The 24,042-nt window shown below is 32.0% G+C and overlaps 3 protein-coding genes across 3 annotated transcripts; 1 reads left to right on the forward strand and 2 right to left on the reverse strand.

Moving 5' to 3' along the window:
• The first annotated feature begins 3,655 nt into the window (after nucleotides 1-3,655).
• Nucleotides 3,656-5,032, forward strand: LOC18036059 (gibberellin 3-beta-dioxygenase 1). The gene is made up of 2 exons (XM_006427063.1): nucleotides 3,656-4,137; nucleotides 4,462-5,032. The coding sequence occupies exons 1-2, from the start codon at nucleotides 3,656-3,658 to the stop codon at nucleotides 5,030-5,032; spliced, it is 1,053 nt and encodes a 350-aa protein (XP_006427126.1).
• A 294-nt stretch (nucleotides 5,033-5,326) lies between these two features.
• Nucleotides 5,327-8,097, reverse strand: LOC18036625 (probable 2-oxoglutarate-dependent dioxygenase AOP1). Its single transcript, XM_006427064.2, is given in 3 exon segments — nucleotides 5,327-5,575; nucleotides 7,046-7,370; nucleotides 7,724-8,097. Coding segments are annotated over 3 exon segments (948 nt in total).
• Nucleotides 8,098-11,075: 2,978 nt separating this feature from the next.
• Nucleotides 11,076-12,927, reverse strand: LOC18035995 (2-oxoglutarate-dependent dioxygenase AOP2). Its single transcript, XM_024181107.1, has 3 exons — nucleotides 12,551-12,927; nucleotides 12,050-12,374; nucleotides 11,076-11,321 (listed from the first exon to the last, which is right to left on the reverse strand). The coding sequence occupies exons 1-3, from the start codon at nucleotides 12,925-12,927 to the stop codon at nucleotides 11,076-11,078; spliced, it is 948 nt and encodes a 315-aa protein (XP_024036875.1).
• Between the last annotated feature and the right edge of the window lie 11,115 nt (nucleotides 12,928-24,042).

The raw sequence follows: 24,042 nt of genomic DNA on the forward strand, positions 1-24,042 counted from the left end.
TTTTCATCCATCAAAACTCTCCAGAACTTCCTATACCATTTCAAGCTTCCTTACATACATCACCTTCCAGATCATCTTTATCACTTTCCAACCCTACTATCTCTGTCCATCCCATGACTACCAGAGCTAAAGCTGGTATATTCAAACCTAAGGCATTTCTGACAGCACACAACAGTTTAAAACCTTCTAATGTTGGTGAAGAGTTAGCTGATCCTAAATGGAAAGATGCAATGCAACTGGAATCTGATGCACTTATCAAAAACAAAACCTGGAATCTAGTTTCAATGGATCCTACTCATAAACTGGTGGGCTGCAAATGGGTTTTCAGAACAAAGTATAATTCAGATGGCTCAGTATCTAAGCATAAAGCTCGGCTTGTTGCTAAAGGATTCCATCAGACAGCTGGGGTTGACTATTCAGAAACTTGTAGTCCTGTAGTCAAGTCTTCAACTGTCAGGGTTATATTGAGTTTGGCAGTTATGCAAGGGTGGAATGTTAGACAAATAGATATCAACAATGCATTTCTCAATGGGGATCTTACTGAAGATGTGTACATGCAACAACCAGAGGGTTTTGTTTCAGAGGGAGGATACATCTGTAAGCTAAACAAAGCTCTTTATGGTTTAAAACAGGCACCAAGGGCCTGGTATGATAAGCTTAAGGGCTGTCTTACAGATTGGAATTTCACAAATTCTAAGGCTAACACTTCATTGTTTATCAAGCATGACACTAAAGGTATAATCCTTGTCTTGATCTATGTAGATGATATATTAGTTACAGGTCCAGATTCAGTCTTGCTGGAGGCATTCATCACAAAGCTGAGTAAAGCTTTTGCCTTAAAAGACTTAGGCTTGGTATCATATTTCCTTGGTGTAGAAGTTAGCTACAGAGATCATGGCATGCACCTCTCCCAAACTAAATACATCAAGGATTTGTTGACCAAGGCCTCAATGCAGAACTGTAAAGAAACTGAAACTCCTTTCAGCACTGGTTACAAATTAGAAAGAATAGCTAAAGGCTCATTGGGTGCAGAATTTGAAAATCCAACTCTTTACAGAAGTTTAGTTGGAGGGCTTCAATACTTGGTTCTAACTAGACCAGACATTGCTTACTCAGTGCATAAACTCAGCCAGTATCTAAGTGCTCTAACTCTCCAACATTGGTTAGCCTGCAAAAAGGTGTTGAGATACCTTCAAGCAACTATTACATATGGCCTTTACATTCAGCAAGAGGGAACCTTGGAAACAATAGGGTTGACAGGATACTCAGATGCTGATTGGGCATGTGATACTGATGACAAGAAATCCATTGGAGCTTACTGCATTTTCCTTGGTAATAATCTGATTTCCTGGTCTTCGAAAAAGCAAGCTATTGTGGCAAAGTCCAGCACAAAAAGTGAATATCAAGCCTTATCAGCAGCAAGTTCTGAACTTACATGGCTGCAATCTTTGTTTTCTGAGCTAAAAATTATCAAGTTGCCAACTCCTGTTCTCTGGTGTGACAATCAGAGTGCAGGTGATCTAGCTAAAAATCCAGTATTCCACTCCAAGACCAAACATATAGAGCTGGATGTTCATTACATTAGAGATAAAGTTCTGAACAAAGAGTTAGAGGTTAGATATATTCCTACTGAAGAACAAGTGGCAGATGTTCTTACTAAGCCTCTATCTTTTCCAAAATTTAGCTATTTTCGTTCCAAGCTCAATGTAGTTAACAGACCCTTGAGCTTGAGAGGGGATGTTAAGGAAGCTCATGTGAGCCAAATAGTCAGCAAAGCAGAGGATTGTAACAGCTGCAGCTCACGGTTACAAGTTGATGACTTGGCATGCCAGCTAGCACCTGGTGGTTACATCATTTCTTGTACACGTGAATATTAGTTTTTAGTTAGTTATGATAAGCTGTTAAACATGATTAGCTGGTTGAATTAGTTTAGCTAATATCAGCTATGTAGATACATTAGTATATAAAGAAACTTTGTACATTTACTCTGTATTCGATTAATTGGAATAAAAGCAATTTCTCAGAATCATTACATTTTCTTTCAATACTTTCTTAGTTACCAAACAAGTTGTTTTCTCACTCACTAAGGATAACTAAGTGAAGCAATAATTTTAGTAGTTACATCTCTATTAAATTATAACTTTATTATGTAATTAGTTTGATAATAATATTCTAACTACAGAAAGATTTTACTAATAGTGGCGGAATTATACAGAGGGTTGAGTCCATGACCGAAATTTTTCAAAAGAGTGATAAGGTTTATAACTGAAATTTGACTCATTTCAACGTTAATTTTATGGTTTAGCCCCTTCAAATTCATTACTTTTATGTTATATCCTTATAAGGTTAGTTAGTTATTTTCTTATTACAGCTTGCCTATGTGAAACCAAAATAATATATTATCTTTATTTTTCACTTGTGAGGTTATAGGCTCCTGTCCGTTGGCGATACGAGATGCCAGAATTATCAGACTAGATACATATAGACATTTCTTCAAACAAAACACGTATTTCCCGGTTTTCTTTTGTCAACCTTGAAAACAAAAATTTTGGCTTATTATTTTTTGGATGTCAAAATTGACTGTTCTTAGTTCTTTAACTTACGTCCTTGTGTGATATATGTTATTTGTATTGATAGAGAGCACGTGACTTTCATTTTCATGTTGCTTATGCTCGAAATGCATGTCCACATACATAACGCAAGAGGAAATTGTTCAAATTTCTAAAGAAAAGTGCCATAGCTAAATGCTAGAAGTAATAGCAGTTTGTATTTTCAGATTTCCTCAGATTGATATCAGTGACAAATAAAATTACCTATTAGGGTATTTCGACAATATATTGTTGCATACAACCCACACTTTCTATTTAAAATCTCTAATTTTATGTTGCATCCCAAGATTTGGTTGTTGACACCCAAAATTTGTCAATATTGTACCAAATAAAATATCAAAATAATTTTTTTTACAACAAAGATAGTCAATCTGATCAGCTGTTGCTGTTTATTAGTTATTATTATATCCATATATAGTAATAGCATCTTCACTATATCACAAATTATTTTTGGATAATTCTAAATTTGTCATTAATTTTGTTTTCTGTAATTTTAAAACTATACATTTAACGAAGATTGAAATAGATATACACTGGGTCACATACTGACTTACTATTTTTCATTTTTCAAACGGAAGGGTAGGAAAAGCTTCAAAGTTTTCAATATGATTATATACTTGCCACAATGAGTTTCCAAAAGTAGATATCCACTAGATCATCCTTCTCTAGATATATATAGAATATTGGTCTTTCATATATTTATCGCAAATACGATCAAATTTTATCATTGAAGATTTTCCTTATTCTGTCAAGTATGCAATCAGATCACTTACATTCCCAATATCCTATATGCATGGCAAGTACAGTTGTATATAGCATTCTCATTCCTTAATTTTCATACCCTTGTTATTTTATTAATTTTCTTTCTCAGTTTACTTTTTCAGACTCACACGCTCTCACTATATAAATACTCTAAAAACCATGACATGTTTCTCATCTTATCATCTTACGTTTGCTTACAGAAACTACTATATATCCAGCACTAATAATAGTAAGCATTTTTGGATCATAACATCAAACAAAATCACAATCTTTTCAATCTCATCATGTCTTCAACACTATCGGATGCTTTTAGAGGCAAACGTCTCAACCTCCAGCACAAACTCCTCGACTTTACCTCACTCAAAGAATTACCCGACTTGTACACATGGACAGAACCCGATGAGTATCCTGCCGGCCAATCCTTGGCCTCAGAATCCGTGCCGGTTATCGATCTCGATGGCCCTACTGCCGTTAACGTTAACCTCATTGGCCATGCATGCAAAACTTGGGGTGTTTTTCAAGTCATAAATCATGGTATCCCCACAGCTCTTCTTCATAACGCTATGTGTACAAGTCGGAGCTTATTCACTTTACCCAATGAACAAAAGCTCAAAGTTGCTCGATCACCTGATGCTTTTGAAGGCTATGGCTTCGCAAGAATTTCTTCATTTTTCTCTAAGCTAATGTGGTATGAAGGTTTCACAAATGTTGGATCACCACTTGACCATTTTTGCCAACTTTGGCCCCAAGATTATAACATGCACTGGTAATTTAATCACAAGTGTACGCTCATGCACCAATGCGCTTATAAATTTAAAAAAATGATATTTGTCCAAAATGGACACATGCAGGGCCGCAGAGATGGCAACCCCTTGCTGCAGTTTCTATTAGTAACTAAAGTGTAACCGAAAAAAAAAAATTTACTGGGGACAACTTTTCAAATAGTCTATTTTATTAGAAAAAAATGCACCATGTGCACGGTAGTTGGACCCATTAAAATAGGTTTTTCATAATTTTATAGATTGGTTTGATATTTTGTATTATTGCATTTTATTAACTTTTTTATTTTTTATTTTTTATTTTTTGGCAGTAACGTCGTCGAAGAATATAAGAAAGAAATGAAAAAGCTAGCAGAAAGGTTGATGTGTTTAATTCTGAGGTCACTCGGCACAACCAGGGAAGACATCAAATGGGCTGGGCTTAATGGCGATTTCAAAGATCATCCTTCACCTTTAAATTTTAACTACTACCCGGCTTGTCCAGATCCGGATCGGGCTATGGGTCTTGCTGCCCATACCGACTCAAGCCTTTTCACTATTCTCTGCCAAAACAGCGTCAGTGGGTTGCAGGTTCTGAGAGAGGGAACTGGGTGGGTCACGGTTCCACCCGTTTCGGATGCACTTGTTGTCAATGTTGGGGACATGCTACACATATTATCAAATGGGTTATACCCGAGTGTGCTCCACCGGGCTGTCGCAACCCGAAAGAATAGGTTATCCATTGCCTATTTCTATGGGCTACCATCAGATCTCCAAATCTCTCCTCTTGAAAATCTAGTTGGCCCAAGTCAGCCGCCTCTCTATCGGTCCATTAGTTGGAGTGAATATCTTCGCATGAAAGCAAAACACTTCAACAAAGCGCTTTCTTTTGTTAGAGTTTGAAATGAATTAGTAAAATTTAGGTGAACAATCAAATAAAAGTGTTCGAAAATTGAACCACTGATATGGTTAATAATTATAAATTTTATGTTTATTGGGATTGCTATCTGATGGAAACACTAAATTTGAAGAATTTGTTTAATTTTCATGAAATGTTATGATACTTAGAATTTTACAACCTATTTATTGAACCAAAAAGAAAAAGCAAACACTTATTACAAGCTTATAATTATTTTACACCAAAGCACAATGGTTGCACAATATCAAGCATTAGCTACTAATCATACATTGCAAATTTTAGACTCCGCAGTAAGTTTTCAATGCAGACTCGGCTCTCTGGCCAGCTTCAGTGTAATAGAATTCAAGAAACTCGAAGTGATCAAAAGGCTTAAAAAGCAAGGGGTGTTCTTCATCTACTAGCTCCTCTGGAGCTTCTATTTTGTAGCCTGCTTTTGGGATCGAAAAGAATCCTGTTGAGTACCTTGTCTCAATTCCAGTCATCATCACACGATGGTAGGGTGAGTACAATTGACCATTTGTCCATGCCTACAAAATAACACATACAATTTTCAATATAGCATTAAATTAAAATTTTTCCATGCCTTCTGATTATATTATAAAGCAAATTTCAAACACCCTCCTTGTGAAATGACAATCTTTATAATACCTCCAAACTATTATAAATTTCAACTTATCGTCATTTTTGTTCAAAAAATAAAGAAAAAATGAGGGTGGGTTGATGAAAATTTTTTTTTGCCTTCTTAACAAAAATAGAGGTATTTGAGGTTTACAATAGTTTCGAGAATATTTTGAAAATTGTCATTTTAGGAGAGGTGCAATCCATTTTTAACCATATACTATACGGGGTGAAGATTATGAAAAAGTGACCAAGTGTGTGTTTGGTATTGTTTTTCAAATGATGTTTTTCTATTTTTTTATAATATGATAATCATTAGTTTTTAGTAAAAATGAAAATTGCATTTGATAGTTTTGTTTTGAAAATAGTATCTAAAAATGAAAAAAAAATTAGTTGTTTTTTTGGAAATATGGAGACAATAAAAGAAAGTAAGAGAACTATTTAAAATTTTATTTCAATCGTATACATTATATTTTTGTTAGTTTGAAATAATGTTTTTTTATTTGATTAAATGGCCTTTTATTATTTTTGCTTAATTAAATAAATTTTGCGCGCTAATAAATAATAGCATTATATTATATAATAATCTTTATTTATGGAATTATACAATTAAAAAATTTTAAATTATTATATTATGATGTATTATTTATAATGTAGTATACCTAAATTATACCTAATTAAATAATTTGCAAAATATATCAAGTGAACGTGAGACCGTGATTTATTATTTACTAAAATATTTATGTATTTATTTTCTATGGGATTCGTTCACTGTCGATATAATATAAAATTTATCACATCATTTATTAAATATAAATGTAAATGCATGTCGTTAGCCCCTCACCAGCTATTATAATAATGCAAAATCAAATATGAGGGTCCCTAAAGTGAAAAAAAAAATCCCGAAAAATGAGAAAGATTCGTTTCTTGTTACTGTGTTTGTTTCTTAAAAATGAGCCAACCAAACAAGTTTTACGAGTATCCCTTCTTGCAAAACGAAAAACAATAAATTAAAATTGGTAATGGTACCAAATACCTCTTTAGCTCTCAGAATTGGATCCAAATTCTACAACGTGTATGATATTATTATTATTTTTTTTTTACCATTTACCCTCAATAGTACTCATAATAATCCGTTACCCATTATGTCAATAATTTCAAAAAAGACTCGTCTCAGACTTCCCAGCCAGCAATTTATACTACTTGTTTGTTAAAATATTGACACCAACGAGATTACAGGGAGTGTTATGAAAATTGATAGAGGTTAAGGAGTGTCAATCTTCCTAGTATATACACACAACAATTCAGTGGATTCCGATATAACTTGATCAAATAATTTTGTTGTGACTCAAATGTTAGCTAGGAAACAAGAAGCTTACGTAGAGAGAATCCCCGATCATTGCAATGAAAGAGTGAGGTGATGAGGGTTTGATGTTGATCCATTCGCCATTTTTGGTCTGCAGCTCTAAGCCTTCAACTTGATTTTGATACAAAATGGTCACTATGTTCTTGTCAGTGTGGGAATTCAGGCCAAGTTTTTTCTCGGTGGTTTCAGGGCCTTTATATTTCATAACCCTGAGGAGGTAACTTGTTGAGTTCATGTGTTCATCCATGTACTTCTCCAGTCCCAAGCTCTCCAAAATCATCCTCCTGATTGTTTGATCTAATTCTGATACTTGCTCTGAGAAGGATTGTATAGTTTTGCTGCAAAAATATAGATTGGATAAAAAGATCGTTAATGCTTTTTCAGCTGAAGTAAAAGCATAATTGACTAACATGTACAACACTTATCAGAAAAAAAGGCGAAGTTAATATTAACTCCAATGTGTCTACTATTCTTCTGTTCTCTTATGTGATGAAAGATATTCTCTTAATTATTTGAAGACACGTTCCGCTCACTCTAAGACTAAGTATCCGACTTGCATCATAACAGAGTTATTCAGGCAAGATTCTTATAGATATTTTAATCTAAATATCAGTAAATTGTTATACAATTTAAAAAGAAAAAAACAGAGAGATAATTCTAATATTTGGAGATGAAAGCCTAAGTTGTGTACCAAAAACTCTTGTTTCCTTCTGGCCACAGAATATTAGTCATGCTTTCAACTTTCTCTTTAACATTTGCATCATCAATGCCCATGCTTTCGTATAAGGGCACTTGAGGGTATTGCCCAACATAGCCATGGAATGGCTTCTTGGAAATGTTTCGCATTTTGGTTCGCAAAGGAAGGTCGAAAAGCTCTTCCAATGCACCAAAAACTGCTTTCAGAATTTCTTCTGGAACTTTATTGAACAAAGCCTCAAAACAACCATATTCTTCCAAGGCTTTCCTGACGTGGGATTTCACTGAATCCCACTCAGGAGTCCCTGGTTTCAGGTTTGGCTTGGAGAAATCGATTATCGGAAGCTTTATGGGAGTTTAAGATCCCATTTCTTCTATCTCTGTGTTTAATGATTAGTAATGAAAAAAGTTGGTTTCTGCAGTATTGCTTTAACATTCAAGAGCTTCAGCCATTTATGTAGTTTCGTGGATGCTTTGAGCTTGAATGGGACAAACAAATGATCTGATTTTATTTAATTTTCTTTGCTGGTGACAATGAAATTTCACTAACTGGTTTGATATTGGAGACAGGACAATAATTTATGGGGACAAAAAGATTATTCGGATTATAAAATCAAAACCTAAGGTGTTTGTAGACGGAATTAATACAAAATCAAGTCTTTTTTTTTTTAAAAAAAAATCTTAAACATCATCATCCCGTTGTTTGAGCTTAATTAACATATATTCTACATTAACGTTTCTCGACTTTCGAAGATACAACAAAGCTAAATTAATTTGCAGTATTAATCAATGACTTTTTATTCCCTATATTTAAATTTAAATGTTGTTTAGGGTACAATTTTGAAGTTGGTTACTTAGCAAAGAATAAATGCTCATTTAGTACCTACATTTTGATTTAATTACTCGTTTACTCCCCATATTTTAAAAAAAATCTCAAGATTCTGCTATTGTTAATTATGTTACATTAATCGTGCCCATTATTTTCTTGACTTTTACAATATCTTTGCAACAATTTTTGAGATGTTAATGAAAATAAAAAATAATAACAAAAGATTTATATTAATTTATATTTTATTTTAGGATTAATTTAATAAATTTTAACCAAATGCTAATATAATTAAAATCACATTTGGTGTAAAATCTTCAAAAATTCATGGGAGCTTGTATCAGGAATGGATTTAAATTCAGATTCTCTATTTTCCTTTATAAAGCAAAATTGATTTGTCAAGGTAGAATACCAACCTGCAATTTAATAACAATACAAGATTGATGTGGATCCAGTCGAATAAAATTTGAACTTACCTGACATGTCTGATTGTTCATTGAGGAGGTTTTCATTTCAATAATTGTACTTACAAATGGTGAATTCTTGATGTCCTAATAATATCTCCGAGGACCATTTCAAATCCTTTTCTAACATTATAATTTTTTTATCAAGTTGCTAAGTACTCTATTAATAAATTAATTCAAATTGACATCAACACTGGATAAGAAAAATAAAAGAAATTCAAAGAAATGTTATCTGAAGGAGACTTGAACGATGAGCACTATATTAGTATTATGCATTATGTGACGCATTGTATTTAGACGTGTCCAGTTGATACTAGCGGGAGAAAAAATGAAAAAAAATTCATGGGGCAACAACATTTTATAACAAAACAGTACCTAGGTAATTATATCATTTTTTTTTTCAGATTGCATATAATATAAGCCAAGTCTTCGGGCTTAACACATACAATTTTGAATTATTATTATTATTATTATTATTATTATTATTATTATTATTATGGAGCCGTATTTTTATTGGAGTTGTTTTTTTTATTAATTCTCATGCAACCAAAAAGCTTTCCATAATAATCAATAAGCGTTTATTTTTGTTTCATTTTTTGATCTTAAGATACGGACGAGTAAAGTTTAAATTAAATTTTTAATTTCCTTTTTTTTTTTTAGAATTTAGATATAAGTGACTAGTTAAAGAAAGCTGCTTAAAAACTATTAAGCTAGACCCTTGGAACAAGCACAACAGTTGCCATGTATTTGATATGTTCTCACTTGGCTGCAAAAACTTATGATCATGCACACGTATTTATAAGTGCTTCTATTTTTCAAATATATTTCTTAATCTACTGGCCAAATATAATCTTATTGTACATTGAAAACTTCCGTGCATCCTCAACTAACGATTTTTTCTCCTAATTGTGTCGTGGCTGGCTTTCTATTTCGGAAAATTAATCATTTTTTAGCATTGCTTTACCATAAGAGTGGGACTATTAGCATCCCCGTAATTTTCTTTTCAAACTTTTTTTTTTTTTTTGTGAAAACTTACTTTATTTCCCAATAGACCCTTTTCATTTTTTTAGTTTCTTTTCCGATTCAAAAAGAAAAAAATTCAGTTTCTTCGTAACGACTCTTATTGCAGATTTTCTTTTTACAAATTTCTAAATGATCAAATCATATATATTTAACTACAAAAAAATCATATATATTATGTGTGTGTTTCTTAATTAAGTAGAATTAAAAATGGACTCAAATAGTTATTATTGAATTTTTTTTTGATTAAAAAAAAGTTTAAAATGCAAAAGTGTTTGTAAAGAGACAAAAAATGTAAGAGATTTTGGTGCAGTTGTATAGGTATAAAGAGTTAGAGAAAGAAACATAAGGATATACTTACATTTATTTTGTCTTTTAATATAATCGTAACCGGAGAGAGGTTTTATAAGGAGAACTGAGAGCTGCCAATAGTTAAACTCTTACCATAAACGTGTTCAAAGTTAATCTATTTCGTTTGATCTCTTTATCTAACCATTTTGTTCAGGGCCCTATATAGCGCAACTCCTTTGGAAGGAAATAAACTTTCTTAATTGTTTATAAATAAATGATTTCAAGATTCAAAGTAACACTTTGGCCATGATATCAAAAGATATAAAACTAAGCATGATCATCAAAAGATTTAAAAGAAATTCAAATTGCTCAAAATGACACGTACGAAATATATATATATATATATATATTCTTCAGTTTTCTGTTGAGATCTATCCTGTAGAGGTACTCAAATTGGATCAGTGATCAATTTTTAGGTTTCGTTGTAAACCTAATTGGTTACTTCTAATTATGTAAATCAATAGTTCAAACCGCACTCAAAGGTAGGGCATTTCATATATATATATATATATATATAGTTCTGCTTAAATGCAGACGCACACCTTTACAATAAAATAGATCGCTTATATGGCAGTGTAAAGGCCTTTACATTGCCGTGCACACACAAATTAAGGAAAGTAATTGACCCAAAATAGATAATTAATGCATATACTCTAAACAGTACTGTTCTAGTCGAGCAGAGATGTTCAAACACTGCAGTAGGCTTTGGCAGTGCACTCAGCCTTTTGACCTTCTTCTGTTAAATAATAACGAAGCAATCCAAAGTGTTCGAACGACTTAAATTTCAAGGGATGTTCATCGTCAACCAACTCTTCCGGAATTTGTATTATTCCATCGTTGAATGTAAACAGTCCAAGTGAGTATCTTGCCTGCTTGATCCCATTCAGAATCACTCTATGCACTGGAGAATGTATCCTGCTGTTGCTCCACGCCTGATTATTCAGAAAACGCATGCAATTTAATAAGCTATGTGTTTAATTTGACAAGTTGATTTACTAATATTACTTTTTAAAAAAATTGAAAGATTGACACTTAGCTCCTTAATATTTCTCATTCTTACCATTCGAGTCTGATCTAATTCACTTTACATCAACGCAGTATACACAATTTAAAAATCAATTACATAATAATTACTTATAGCACAACTCCTGTGTATAGGGTTCTTAATTAATTACTTATTACATCATTGCCGTATACTTTCAATAATCCACAACTTTATTCTGAAAGATAAATGAAATTTTTAATCATAAAAACTCCGATCTAATTTTTATAAACATATCACATTATACTGATTGGAAGGTTTCAAGAAGAGAAGAACCTCCAAAAAGCCTAAGGAGTACTGTGTTGTAGCCTTGGGCCCTTAAATAAAAAAGATTCAGGAAAGTTAAGGGACCTATTCGAAATTTAAATAATTTCTTAGATAATTTTACGTTTTAGCCACCTCAGTTTCTATAAGATGAGTAGTATGGCCTCCTTAATTTTAAAGTTTTTTTATTTTTTATTTTTTTATTGTGCTACAATTTGAACATCATGAAGTTAATGAGTGATTTAAAAAATTAGGATCTTAAGTGATAAAAATGAGAAACAAGACTAAATAAGTAAGGACGTAACTGTCTTCTTCTTCCTAAAACAATATATATATGAAGAAAAGTTAACCTACCAAGAATGCGTCGCCTGCCAGGACTATAAAAGATGAAGGTGTGGGATCATCAAAGCCAATCCAGCAACCATCTTTTGTTCTTATTTCCAAACCATTAACTTCATTTTGATGAAGTACTGTTATAAAACTCTTATCTGTATGAACATCACAACCCAAATTCTTTTCGTTCGTCTCAGGACATCTATATTTCATGATTCTAAGTAGGTAAGTGCTCGATTCAAGGACGGAGTCATAGTACTTGTCCACGCCATAGCTTTCAAATACCATTCTCTTAACCATTTGCTCCAATTCCGACACAAGCCTTGAGTATGACACCACAGTTTTACTACAGAGCATTAAGCACAAAGTGATCAATAGTAAAGGCACGATTAATTTGGGATTTAAGTGCTGTTTCTTTTAATCTACACGCGCGCCACTATTGGTAACAATAGTTATGATTTTAAAATTAAGTTGAAGTATAATAGGCTAGCTATAAATGTTGCGTAATGAAAATACACATACCAGAAATTTTCATTCCCTTCAGGCCAAATGAGATTGGTGAAATTTTGAGTTCCTTCAATGGTATTTGCATAATCGACGCCCATGCCTTCGTAGATTGCTGGGACTAAGGGGTTGTTTCCGAGATAGCCGTAATATGGCTTTTCGGAAACATTCTTTTCTTTGATCTCTATTGGCAGATTAAACAACTCTTCGGCCGCAGAAAAAATTGCATTGTGAAGTTCTAAAGAAACTTCATCATATAGTGCCACAAAGCATCCGAACTCCTCGAGTGCTTCTCTAACTTTCCTGCTTGTGCCTAACCAAGAACTTGCTCCAGGCTTGAAATTTTCCTTGGACAGGTTCACAACAGGAAGCTTGGGAACTGACAAGGATCCCATAATTTTGATTTAATTTAAAATTAAATTATTTTACCTGATCACTAAATTAACAAGGTTTAATTCTTCTCTTGATTATGGACCACGGAGGGTTACATCAACATGCTGATGTATTTATAAAGTTTTAGTGATGCGCTATGTACTGTCACAATAAAAGGACAAATAGATGGATATGGTACATAAAATGACAGGATTATTCGATTATATCATGGTTCCCGGCATTACATATGTTTGCAAAAATTGGTTTCTAGTGAAACGAATATATCAAGAGAGTAGAAAATGATCATTTGTGGCGGCTACTAGACAGAATGTATTATCCAATACTTTACAGGTGGCGTGCTTAGAAATACACACTAAAAATGTCAATAAGCTTACATATTAACCAATCAGCGTTGGGTTGGGTTCTAGAAATTAACTAAAAACGATTGTTGTAATTGAAGTAACAATCTCTCAATTATGTATGTTTGTGAACATATTAGTGTATATAATGATTGGTGAATTTGATTAAATTTGAAGAATTGAATGAGATAATTAAAATATGCTGATGGTCTTTGGGATGATTTTAAAAGTAATATTCTACTGAGAACTTTTGTATATTTTTTTAAGTACTGATATTCAAATAAAAAAATAAATTAAATAAAATACCGACAAAAACAATGTTAAACCACGATCAGTTAACACATTTAATTACTGATATGTAAAGTGGACCTAATATATAAAAATCACTTTTGTCAACATTTTGTCATTTTATTATTTAAAAATAAATAAATCTATAATTGAAGTTAAATTAAAAAGAATTTTAGACAAACAACAAACGCTTTAACGTAAATTAATTACCCAAATACCCATAAAATATAAAATTGTTGGGGATGGGGGGTGTTATGAGATTACAAAAGATGCGGGCGGGAAATATTGGGTCCTCTGAATGAATAATCAAGATCGCCAAAGGTATTGGCCTTTTGGATGGATCCCCATTGGACGGCCTGTGATTTAGGACTTTTGGGCCATTAACAGCCTCTTCGTTTGAGCTTAGGTTTGAGCTCCTCCTACACCTTCACGCCACTCAAATTATTGTGATAAGGTAGGTGCCCTCAATTAATTAAGAAGTGGTAACAATTAATTTTATTTTAATTCCTATATTTTCCTTAGATAAAATTATTAAAATGGATATATCTCTTTTTCAGTCTTTCCTTCTTACAAACTTCCAATCCCTTAGCTTGTAGATCTTTAGCAATTGGTAGCAATGGTGTAATCACATTTGTAAAGGTTAACGGTTCAGCCATTGTTGCAACCATAAAAAGTAAGTGCCACTTCGGTTGCTTGAAACTAAAATAGACGCCACTTCGGCCTTGGCCGAAGTGGTGGGCTGCTGCCCTCACAAGCATTGTGAGGGCAGCGGTTCTAGCCCCCACAAAAGCATTGTGGGGGCTAAATGTTCTTTATATCCTTCTCCCATGCGAAATGCAAGTGGAGTATGGACATCCTCTCTTGTGAGGGGTTATTTGTATTGGGCATGTACTTCATAGAATTCATTGTAATAATGTAAGTCCCAATCATGTATATCTGATTGTAAATATCAGTGTAATACCTCTGCTACAATAAGCAGTTGTTGTAAATATCTGTGTAATGCAGTAATCTGATGATTAATCAGTCTAAAAAAAAAAAGAAACTAAAATAGACAAATATTACACCAAGCCGACAATGTACGGCTATTAACACCACGCGGTTAAAGAAATACTCAATTATGCTTGGATTAGATTATAATTAATGAGCGAGCTTTGGAGTTAAATCGGTGAAGTGTGTGAAAACTAATAACAAGGATAAATTGGGGATTATATGGAGTACATTGAAAGAGAATTTTTTTTTTAAAATTTTGGATGGGGTTAATTGGTTAATAGGGATTAGTGATATTTTTTGAAGGGTTTAAATATCACTACTCTTAATTAAGTGTTTCGCTTGCTAGAAATCCTCCTAGACCATAGAATATTAATTATGTTCCATTTGTTTAATTTAACCGGTTGTCTAAGTCTTGTTAACATCTAATCAAGTGAAATCTCGATCTTATGATATCACCAATTTAAATAAACAGAACTTCTATCTCTATTATTATTATTATTTCCTTAAAGATATAAGGGTATTATATTCATAGGTTTCATCAGCATATTGAATAAATAGATTTCAATTTCCAATCTACCATATATTTTAAATACGCAGGCTAAGCGGTCCATAACCTTAAGGTGGTCCTTCTTTTCATATTTATTGAACTTTAGCTTGGCGCAATCACTTTCATGTCATTAACAAGATATTAATTAATCCACAAAACAAAGCAGTACGAATCTTCGATTGTCACCTATGTCATTAATTGAAAAAATAAAAACCAAAGTATATATCTTTCAACTTGTTTGGAGTTATTAATGCATCATTTAGGCATCCCACAAGAGCCTCCCCTTCAGTTTTGATTAATGACAAAGGCAAAATTTTTGTTTTGCTGACTCTTTTGTGGTCCTTTGAAACAATGTTCTTTCAGGACCACAATTAAATTTGAGTAATTATATTAGTAATTTTAGTTCTCCCTATCAATCATCAAAATACAAATTGATTTTTCAGTTGAGATTGGCTCAGTCATCCTAAAATTAGGATTCATTTGAATATATTGATTGAAAAAGAAATGTGATAATAACATAAACATCTCATTATCTGATAAATTATATTAGGTGAGAGATCTTTTATAATTTATACAATTAAGGGGTCATTCCATTAAAATTGAATAAAAAATAAAGATGAAAATAATTAACTTTAGTACTCTTCTCCTTCTCAAGTCCTCCTATGGTTTGAAGAAGGGCTTCACATTAGTCGCTGGTTGCAAGTACATAACCAGCGCTCTAGACATTTGCTTACCTTTTATGGTTTCTTTTGTTAGGCTTTTCCTTAATTTGTTCTCTGTAATTTATTATTTATTTTTTAATTATTTTTATTATTTATTTTGTTTTTGTTGGTTGTGTTTATTTTTTGACTTGGAGATTTTAGTCTATGTCTCCCTCCAAATATATTTTCTTTTAGTTTATTTAATTTACATATAAGTGAATCCTGCCTAACTCCCATCCCATGGTGGTTTCCATTAAAAAAAAAAAAAAGTTCTCCTATGACAGAGACATACTACCAAAAAATTGCTTGAACAATTTTGATTACAACTTCTACGAAGTATAATTTGTTTATGCTTTACTTGTTCATCATTAGTTTTTATTGTAGTTATTAATATAATTGTTAATTTTTCATTTACGTCGCTATCTATTTTTTACTATATATGATCTAAATTATGTTACAAGACATTGATGGAGATTTTGATCGAGATGTCACATCCTCATAGAAAATTTGTTCGAGATGTCACATCCTTAGAAAAATTCAGAAAAACAGAATTAGTAACATTATGGTCAAAATCAATACTGTATAGCATCATATTATGATCCTAAAACTATGATGTTAAAACATCTCAATCGACCATTATGATCAATAAACCAATGTTGGGCTTACTTACCAGATTAGAGAATCAGAATTCGAAATTGAAATTATTAACAACGTTTACTTCACAAATTAGAGTTGGGAATTAAGATTGCAATCGGAATCATGGGAGTCAACACAATTTGGGAATGAGGAATGAGAGATTCATTCCCATGATAGGCTTGGGGATGAGTCTCTCATTCTTAGGATTGATCACTTTGCCTCCCCAAAATTAAAAATGTCCACTTTGTCCTAATTTATAATCAATTAATATATTAATAAAAATAATTATTAATAATTATAATTTTTGAATAAATAATTACAATAATTAATATATTATAATAAATACTAATAATATTATTATAATTAATTCATATATTTTTATTAACTAATTAATATAATTATTACTACTAATTAATATACTAATATATTATTAACAATAATTATTAATAACTATAATTTTCAAATAAATAATCACAATAATTAATATATTATTATTATAATTAATTAAGATACTATTATAATAATTATTAATATTATTATAATTAATTATATTTTTTATTAAATAATTAATATAATCATTACTATTAATTAATATATTAATATATTTTTAACAATATTTATTAATAATTATAATTTTTGAATAAATAATCACAATAATTAATCTATTATTATTAATATTTATTAATTAAATTAATATTCTATTATAATAATTACTAATATCGTTATTATAATTAATTCATCTATTATTATTAACTAATTAATATAATTATTACTATTAATTAATATACTAATATATTATTAACAATAATTATTAATAATTATAATTTTTGAATAAATAATCACAATAATTAAAATATTATTATTATTAATCATTTTTATAATAATAAAAATCACAAATAATAATAATATTTATTATTAATTAAGGCATTTTAGCCACCCAAAGCTAATCCAATTGAACCAACGTGTGCATGTCCATGTGTGCCCCGATGCAACTAAATTCGCACAGCCCAAACCCGTGCGCCAAAACATACCCCGCAGGTGCAGAATTTTTCACGGTCAATTTTATAAAGAAAATTATTTGATGTGGCGTGCGGCAATTATGTTACAGTGACTGACACACTTTTTCATATTCATATTCATATCTACAGGCTGCAGCTGCCACTCAAAATCAAAGCTAATCCTTCCAGAAAAGATATGTTCTGATTTCGGAATACCAAAAACGACCAGGAGAACCCAGAGAAATATCATACTTGGATCTTAATGAAGCCTATTGTGGGTTAAAGCCAATTCGGCCTAATAAACCAAGTCATTTACTTGAGGAATATGCTTTTCTTTTCTTTTCTTTTCTTTTTTTAATTACAACTGTATATGTAAATAATAATAAAAAAAACACAAAGATAGAATATCATTATTAGAAAATAAAAAATTTCAATACAAGACAAGATTTTTTTTTTTGGTACCTATGTGTTAATTTAGAGCAAATGTTTTGACATTACTAATGCAATGGATACTGAAATATAGCACAAAATGTAGTTCAAAAGACACAAAAGATTAAGAAAAAAATTCTTATCTTGTACTAACTTTTTTTTTTTTAATCTTGTATTGATGATGTGCTTTTTTTTATACATATCAAATTATTTTTAATATTTAAAGTATGTATATATTACAATATAGAGTCTACTATGGTATGTTTACTTATTGAATTAGGAAATATCAATGATTCTCATTTTATTGATAGTGTTTATTTGCTAAAAATATAAAGGAATATGAATACATTTTAGGTGGGACAAACAAATTTGAGAATAAGGAATATTAATCTCATTAACATAAGGAGGCGAAATGAAAATTGGCGAATGAAAATGGGGAATGAATAATATTTTTACCCTTAAACAAAAATAAAAAATATTTTTACTGCATTTAAATAAATAATAATAATTATTATTATTATAAATAAAATAATTATAATAATTATTAATATTATAATACTAATTGCCATTATTTTATTATATTATTATAACAATGGTAATAATATTTGTAGTAAAAACATTTAATCTTTATTTTTTTAGTAAACAAATACATAATTGTAACTGGGGGTGGGCAAAATACCCGACCCGACCCGATCACACCCGAACCGACCCGAAAAATTTCAGGTTCAAATCGGATCGGGTTATAAAAGAAACCCGATCGGGTTGTGATTGGATCGGGTTTTGTGTATGTATTTACCCGATCCGATCTGAAAACCAGATCGGGTTGCTTTAAAAAAAGAACTAAATCCAAACACACGCACGCTACACACACAAATCACATATTCACATTTCACAATACATACACAATAACACAAACACAAGTCGGGCACACACACAGAAACGATTACAAACACACACAATAACACATTAACAACAGCACACGCAGCAGTAACAGCCCACTGCCAATGACAGGCGACGTACACGGCCACTCACCCACCACCCACAGCCTCCCTCACTCGCAGCCCACTGCCGACAGCCAACCCCCATTCTCCCCCAAACAAACGAAACATAAACACACACACAACCGAAGCTGACGCTAACCGAAGGCGAGAGCCAATGCCAGACGCAACAACCGTCGAGATCCGACGCCAACCGAAGCTGCTCCGCGAGGATCGTGACCCGATTTGCCGATCTACGGCTACGAAGTACCAGATCTGATGTGCCACCTCCGTGCCTTTAATCCTCCACCATCGCCCAATCCAATTCAACGTCTATTCGAACCCAGCAAACGACAATCCGAATTTTGGCTTTTGACTTTGGGTTTTGGAAGCTTTGATCCTTCGATAGTGATGGTATAGATGTATATTATATATTATGTGTGAAAGATTAATGTTTAATTGGTATTTGGTGGTTGTTAATAATAGGTAATTATGTATTGTTGAATTTCACCCAACCCGAATAATCCAAATTAACTCAAATCTAACCCAAACTGTATTTAACCTGCATCCGATCCGATTCGAATTTAACCCAATTTTTTTATCCGATCTGAATATCGGGTTATAGGTTCGGGTTGAGTTTGGATGAATTTTCATCCAATCCGATCAACCCAAAACCCGATCGGGTTGATCCGAACCCGATTTTGCCCACCCCTAATTGTAACTAAAGGTATTTTAGTAACTTGTAATAACTCATTTTGATTACAAGACAAAGTAAACATATCAATGGAAATAAAATGCATTTAAATTCCAATTCCTATAATTCAAATAAATAACTTATTATAATACTCAATTTTTATTCTAATTTCAGTCGATTCATATTCCAATCTGTTTCGATCCTGGGGAAGTGACCGTACCATAGAAAGTATAAAAACATGCACTTATGGAGTGTTTAGTGGTATTACTAATTCATGGGATTGGATTATTTCAGGTCTTATTTCGGTCCAATCTAATGTTTAGACAATAATAGGATAGGATAAAAATAAAAATTATTTATGGTGGATCCTATCTTGGACCCTTCATAAAGTGCCCAAATAATGCCTCAACTTGTGCCATGGGAGTATAAAGTAATTGTATTAAAGTTATTCAATCTAATTATAACTTAGATTATCTAATTATCAAAAAAAAATTTAATAAATAAAAATTAACTTTATTAATGATATTAAAAATCAATAAAATTAATTTTGATATTGTGTTTTAATTAATAATAACATGGAAAAATCTTTTGTAGTGAAAAAAATGTATATTATTAGATGTAAAAATCATTTAAATATTTATTAATTAAATTTATGTTGTCATTGAAATATTTAATTAACTTTTTAAATTTCTTTTAATATATCATTATTATTTATTATTTATAAATAAAAATATATAATCATATCTAATCCAACATTACTAAATATAACCTTATCTAAACCAATCATATACTATCCCTAGGGAAGGCAATGGGGAGGGGAGGGGAGGGGACCGATCTCCCCGTACCCATCCCCGATAATTTGCGTATGTCCCCGTCCCCTCCCCCTCCCCGTCAGAATTACTTGAAAGAATTCACATTCCCTCCCCGAATAATAACAGGGGATCCCTGAGGGTCCCCGGTCCCCGAATAATTAATACATTTTTTTTCGATTTTGAGTTAATCATATTAAAATAAAAAATTTAAATAAAAGTAAAGTTCGAAATATATCTTACATTAATATCTATTACAAAAGTCACATACATTAAATTAGTAAGTAACGCAACATGCAAGGGATACAAATTTCTTTTGCAAACTATCATGAACAAATTAATAGTCTAATACAAAATTGTTACAAATAAAATCGAATTTAGATTCAAAATTAACTTTTTCAATGGTGGCATGGGCACTTTATAAATGTTGACTATTCTCTTTACAACACAATAGTTAAATCGGAGCAAATCAAAAGCAAATATTAGATTAGATTAGATTAGATATTAAAATTGTGATTCGTTGTGGGCAATTATAACATCTAAAAATAAATAAAAAATAGATTTAAGTTTAAAATATTTAAAGAATATTAAAATTAAAAAAATGTTTGGTTATTAGAATCTACTCGGTCTTTTTAATGTCCTAAATAAAAATTTAGGACTTTAATTAGTTAATTAGGCCTAAAAGTTTAATAATATAAATATTTTGATATTTTTTATTTTTACCAATATTTATAATTTTATAATTTATTTACTAGTAATTTTAAAAAATTAAAATGGGGAAATGGGTAGGGGATGGGGATTCCACCTCATCCCCGTCCCCTCCCTAAATAAGAAATTGGGTAAAAAAATTTCCCCATCCCCTCCCCGAATAAGAAATTGGGTATGAAATTATCCCAATACCCTCCCCGAATGGGGAAAATCCCCGAGGGTACCCGTCCCCGTGGGGATTTTTGCCATCCCTAACTATCCCATCATATTCAATCCCATTTTACCTTGCATACCAAACACACCCTTATAGTACAACCCAAAAGTTTGTGTATTAGCTTAGAAATATGCTTTCACTAGTATTTGGAGAGATATATCTACTTTTTTTCTTAAAGGTTGGAATAGATTCCTAACGGCTTCAACTCACTACTTTGATGTTGAGGACGAGAGTCCACTATTGGGCTACAGGTCCAATAACTAAAATAGTAAAGCAATACAATCTAAAATTTTAGTTAACTGTCATTTACCCAAAATTTAATAGAATTTCGATAAAATTATATCAAATAAATTAATAACATCAAGTAAATAACAATTTTCACCAAACTCGACTTGGAGATAATGTGATAAATTTATAATTCAGTAAATTTAAAAGATAATAAAACTTTTCAAAAATTCCTATTTTATAGAACCCACCTACTATACAAATTACTAATTACCTAATTTGAAACTATATCCATATGATACGTCTATGTTAATAAAGCTTTACTTTTCAAAGTAATCACACCGTTTTCTCATTGATTATTAAACACATATATACAATAGGAGACTAACAAAATATTGTTACAGATCCTTAAAACTAGTGCTGTTATATTTACAGTTGAGAAAAGTTTGGAAGAAAATACAAAACTAAAAATATTTGAATAAGTGACAGTGAAGGATAATATAATTAGCTGTTATGCCCCCTCAAGATGGCGCTCGAGAGAGAAGTCCAATCTTGACCTTGAGATGGCGGAAACGGGCATGTGGAAGAGGTTTGGTGAGAGCATCGGCTATTTGATATGTAGAAGACACATGAGTGACACGAAGAGCACACGTTAGACTTGATCTCGGATGAAATGAAAGTCAATAGCAACATGATTCATCCTTGAATGGAAAATGGGATTAGAACAGAGTTGAGTGGCCCCTATGTTATCACAATATATCACTGGACAGCTGGAAAGCGTAACACTAAGATCAAATAAGAGATAGCAAATCCAATTTAGTTCAGCAGCTGTGTTTGCAACTGAAAGGTACTCAGCTTCAGTGGAAGATCTAGCAGCAGTTCTTTGTTTCTTAGAACTCCAGGACACGGGATTTCGACCAAGATAGACAATGTAAGCACTTGTGGAAGAGAAATCATCTTTGTCACCTGCCGAATCAGCATCAGAAAAGGCATGCAAATTTAAAGGGGAATCCCGGTAGAGTTTTAAGCCATCATCAATGGTACCAGATAAATAGCATAAGAGACGTTTAACAAAGACCGAATGCTCGGTCGTTGGACGATGCATATACTGAGAAAACTTGTTTACAGCAAAGGCAATATCAGGCCGTGTGATTAACAGATACTGAAGACTACTAATGACAACCCGGTACTCTGTAGGATTTGACAAGGAGGAGTCTGAGTGTAAGTGAAAAACTGGATGTGTTGGCATATGAGTAATAACAGATTTGGCATCTTGCATATTTGTTTTAGCGAGAATGTCCAGAATGTAACGCCTTTGAGAAAGCAACAGACCATGCTTGTTTGGAACCACTTCTACACCTAAAAAATAATTTAACGAACCCAGATCTTTGATAGAAAATCGTTGAGCAAGAATGTCCACAAAGTGATTGACCGTTGTCACATTGTCACCGGCTATTATTAAGTCGTCAACATAAACAACGAGATATATAAGATGGCCAGTAGCATTAAGTACAAATAGGGAGGTATCAGCATGTGAATTCTTAAAGCCAAATTGAATGAGAAAGGTTCGAAGTTCATGATACCAGGCCCGAGGGGCTTATTTAAGGCCATAAATTGCTTTGCTGAGTTTGCACACATAGGATGGATGGTCTTCATCAACAAAGCCTGGTGGTTGACTCATATAGACATTCTCGGAGAGGTGACCTTGTAGAAACGCATTATTTACATCAAGGTGTCACAAGGACCAGCCACAACTCAGAGCGATACTGAGAACAACACGAACGGTGGTGGGTTTAACCACATGGCTGAAAGTATAGTGGTAATCAATTCCTAGACATTGATGAAAATCTTTTGCAACGAAGCAAGCTTTATACCTATCAACAGAACCATCAGAATTTCGTTTAGTTCTAAAAATCCACTTACACCCGACGATATTATGACTTGATTCAGGTGGTACTAGCTCCCATGTTCCATTCAGCACCAAAGCATCATACTCGTCAAACATAGCCCGACGCCATTTTTTATCTTTGAGGGCTTGGGTCACTGTAGTGGGTTCAAAGTCAGTCGCTTTGGATAATTAGGCATGAAGATTTATTTTTTTAAGAGGTTTGTGAATGATATTGACACAACTTAAAAGTAATTTTTAACTCTCAAGTATAAGAGTGCCTTGTTGTATTATAACTCGGTGAGTCCGAGGTCGATCCATAGAGAAAAGATTTAATTTGTTTATTTTATTTTAACTAAAAATTGAAATTAAAACTTAAATATAAACAACTTAATTTAAATTAAACTATAAAATTGAACTAGTTAGGGTTATGGATCCACTCTTAGAAGTAAATAAAACTTAATAAATTCTTTTTGCCAATTTTTTTTTAGATTTATTACCGAAAAGATTAATTATATAAATTATTATTATTTTCCCTTTAATTTTATGATGGATTAAGTATTTATTGTGCCAAAATTTAATTTGTCTACAGTAAGTCAAAATACCATTTCACCATACCTTATATTAAGATCTTAAGAATTTATTGTGCCAAATTCATTTGTTTGTCTACAATAAATC

The sequence above is a fragment of the Citrus clementina genome, unplaced genomic scaffold (assembly GCF_000493195.1).
Source record: "Citrus clementina cultivar Clemenules unplaced genomic scaffold, Citrus_clementina_v1.0 scaffold_7, whole genome shotgun sequence".
Classification (NCBI taxonomy): Eukaryota; Viridiplantae; Streptophyta; class Magnoliopsida; order Sapindales; family Rutaceae; genus Citrus; species Citrus x clementina.

Bases quoted from the DNA above. Each gene is read 5' to 3' on its own strand.
- LOC18036059 (XM_006427063.1), top strand. From the start codon at position 3,656: ATGTCTTCAACACTATCGGATGCTTTTAGAGGCAAACGTCTCAACCTC. The intron at 4,138-4,461 runs GTAATTTAATCA...ATTTTTTGGCAG, and splicing joins CAAGATTATAACATGCACTG to TAACGTCGTCGAAGAATATA.
- LOC18035995 (XM_024181107.1), bottom strand. From the start codon at position 12,927: ATGGGATCCTTGTCAGTTCCCAAGCTTCCTGTTGTGAACCTGTCCAAG. The intron at 12,375-12,550 runs GTATGTGTATTT...AATGCTCTGTAG, and splicing joins GAAGGGAATGAAAATTTCTG to TAAAACTGTGGTGTCATACT. The intron at 11,322-12,049 runs GTAGGTTAACTT...CTGAATAATCAG, and splicing joins TGGCAGGCGACGCATTCTTG to GCGTGGAGCAACAGCAGGAT.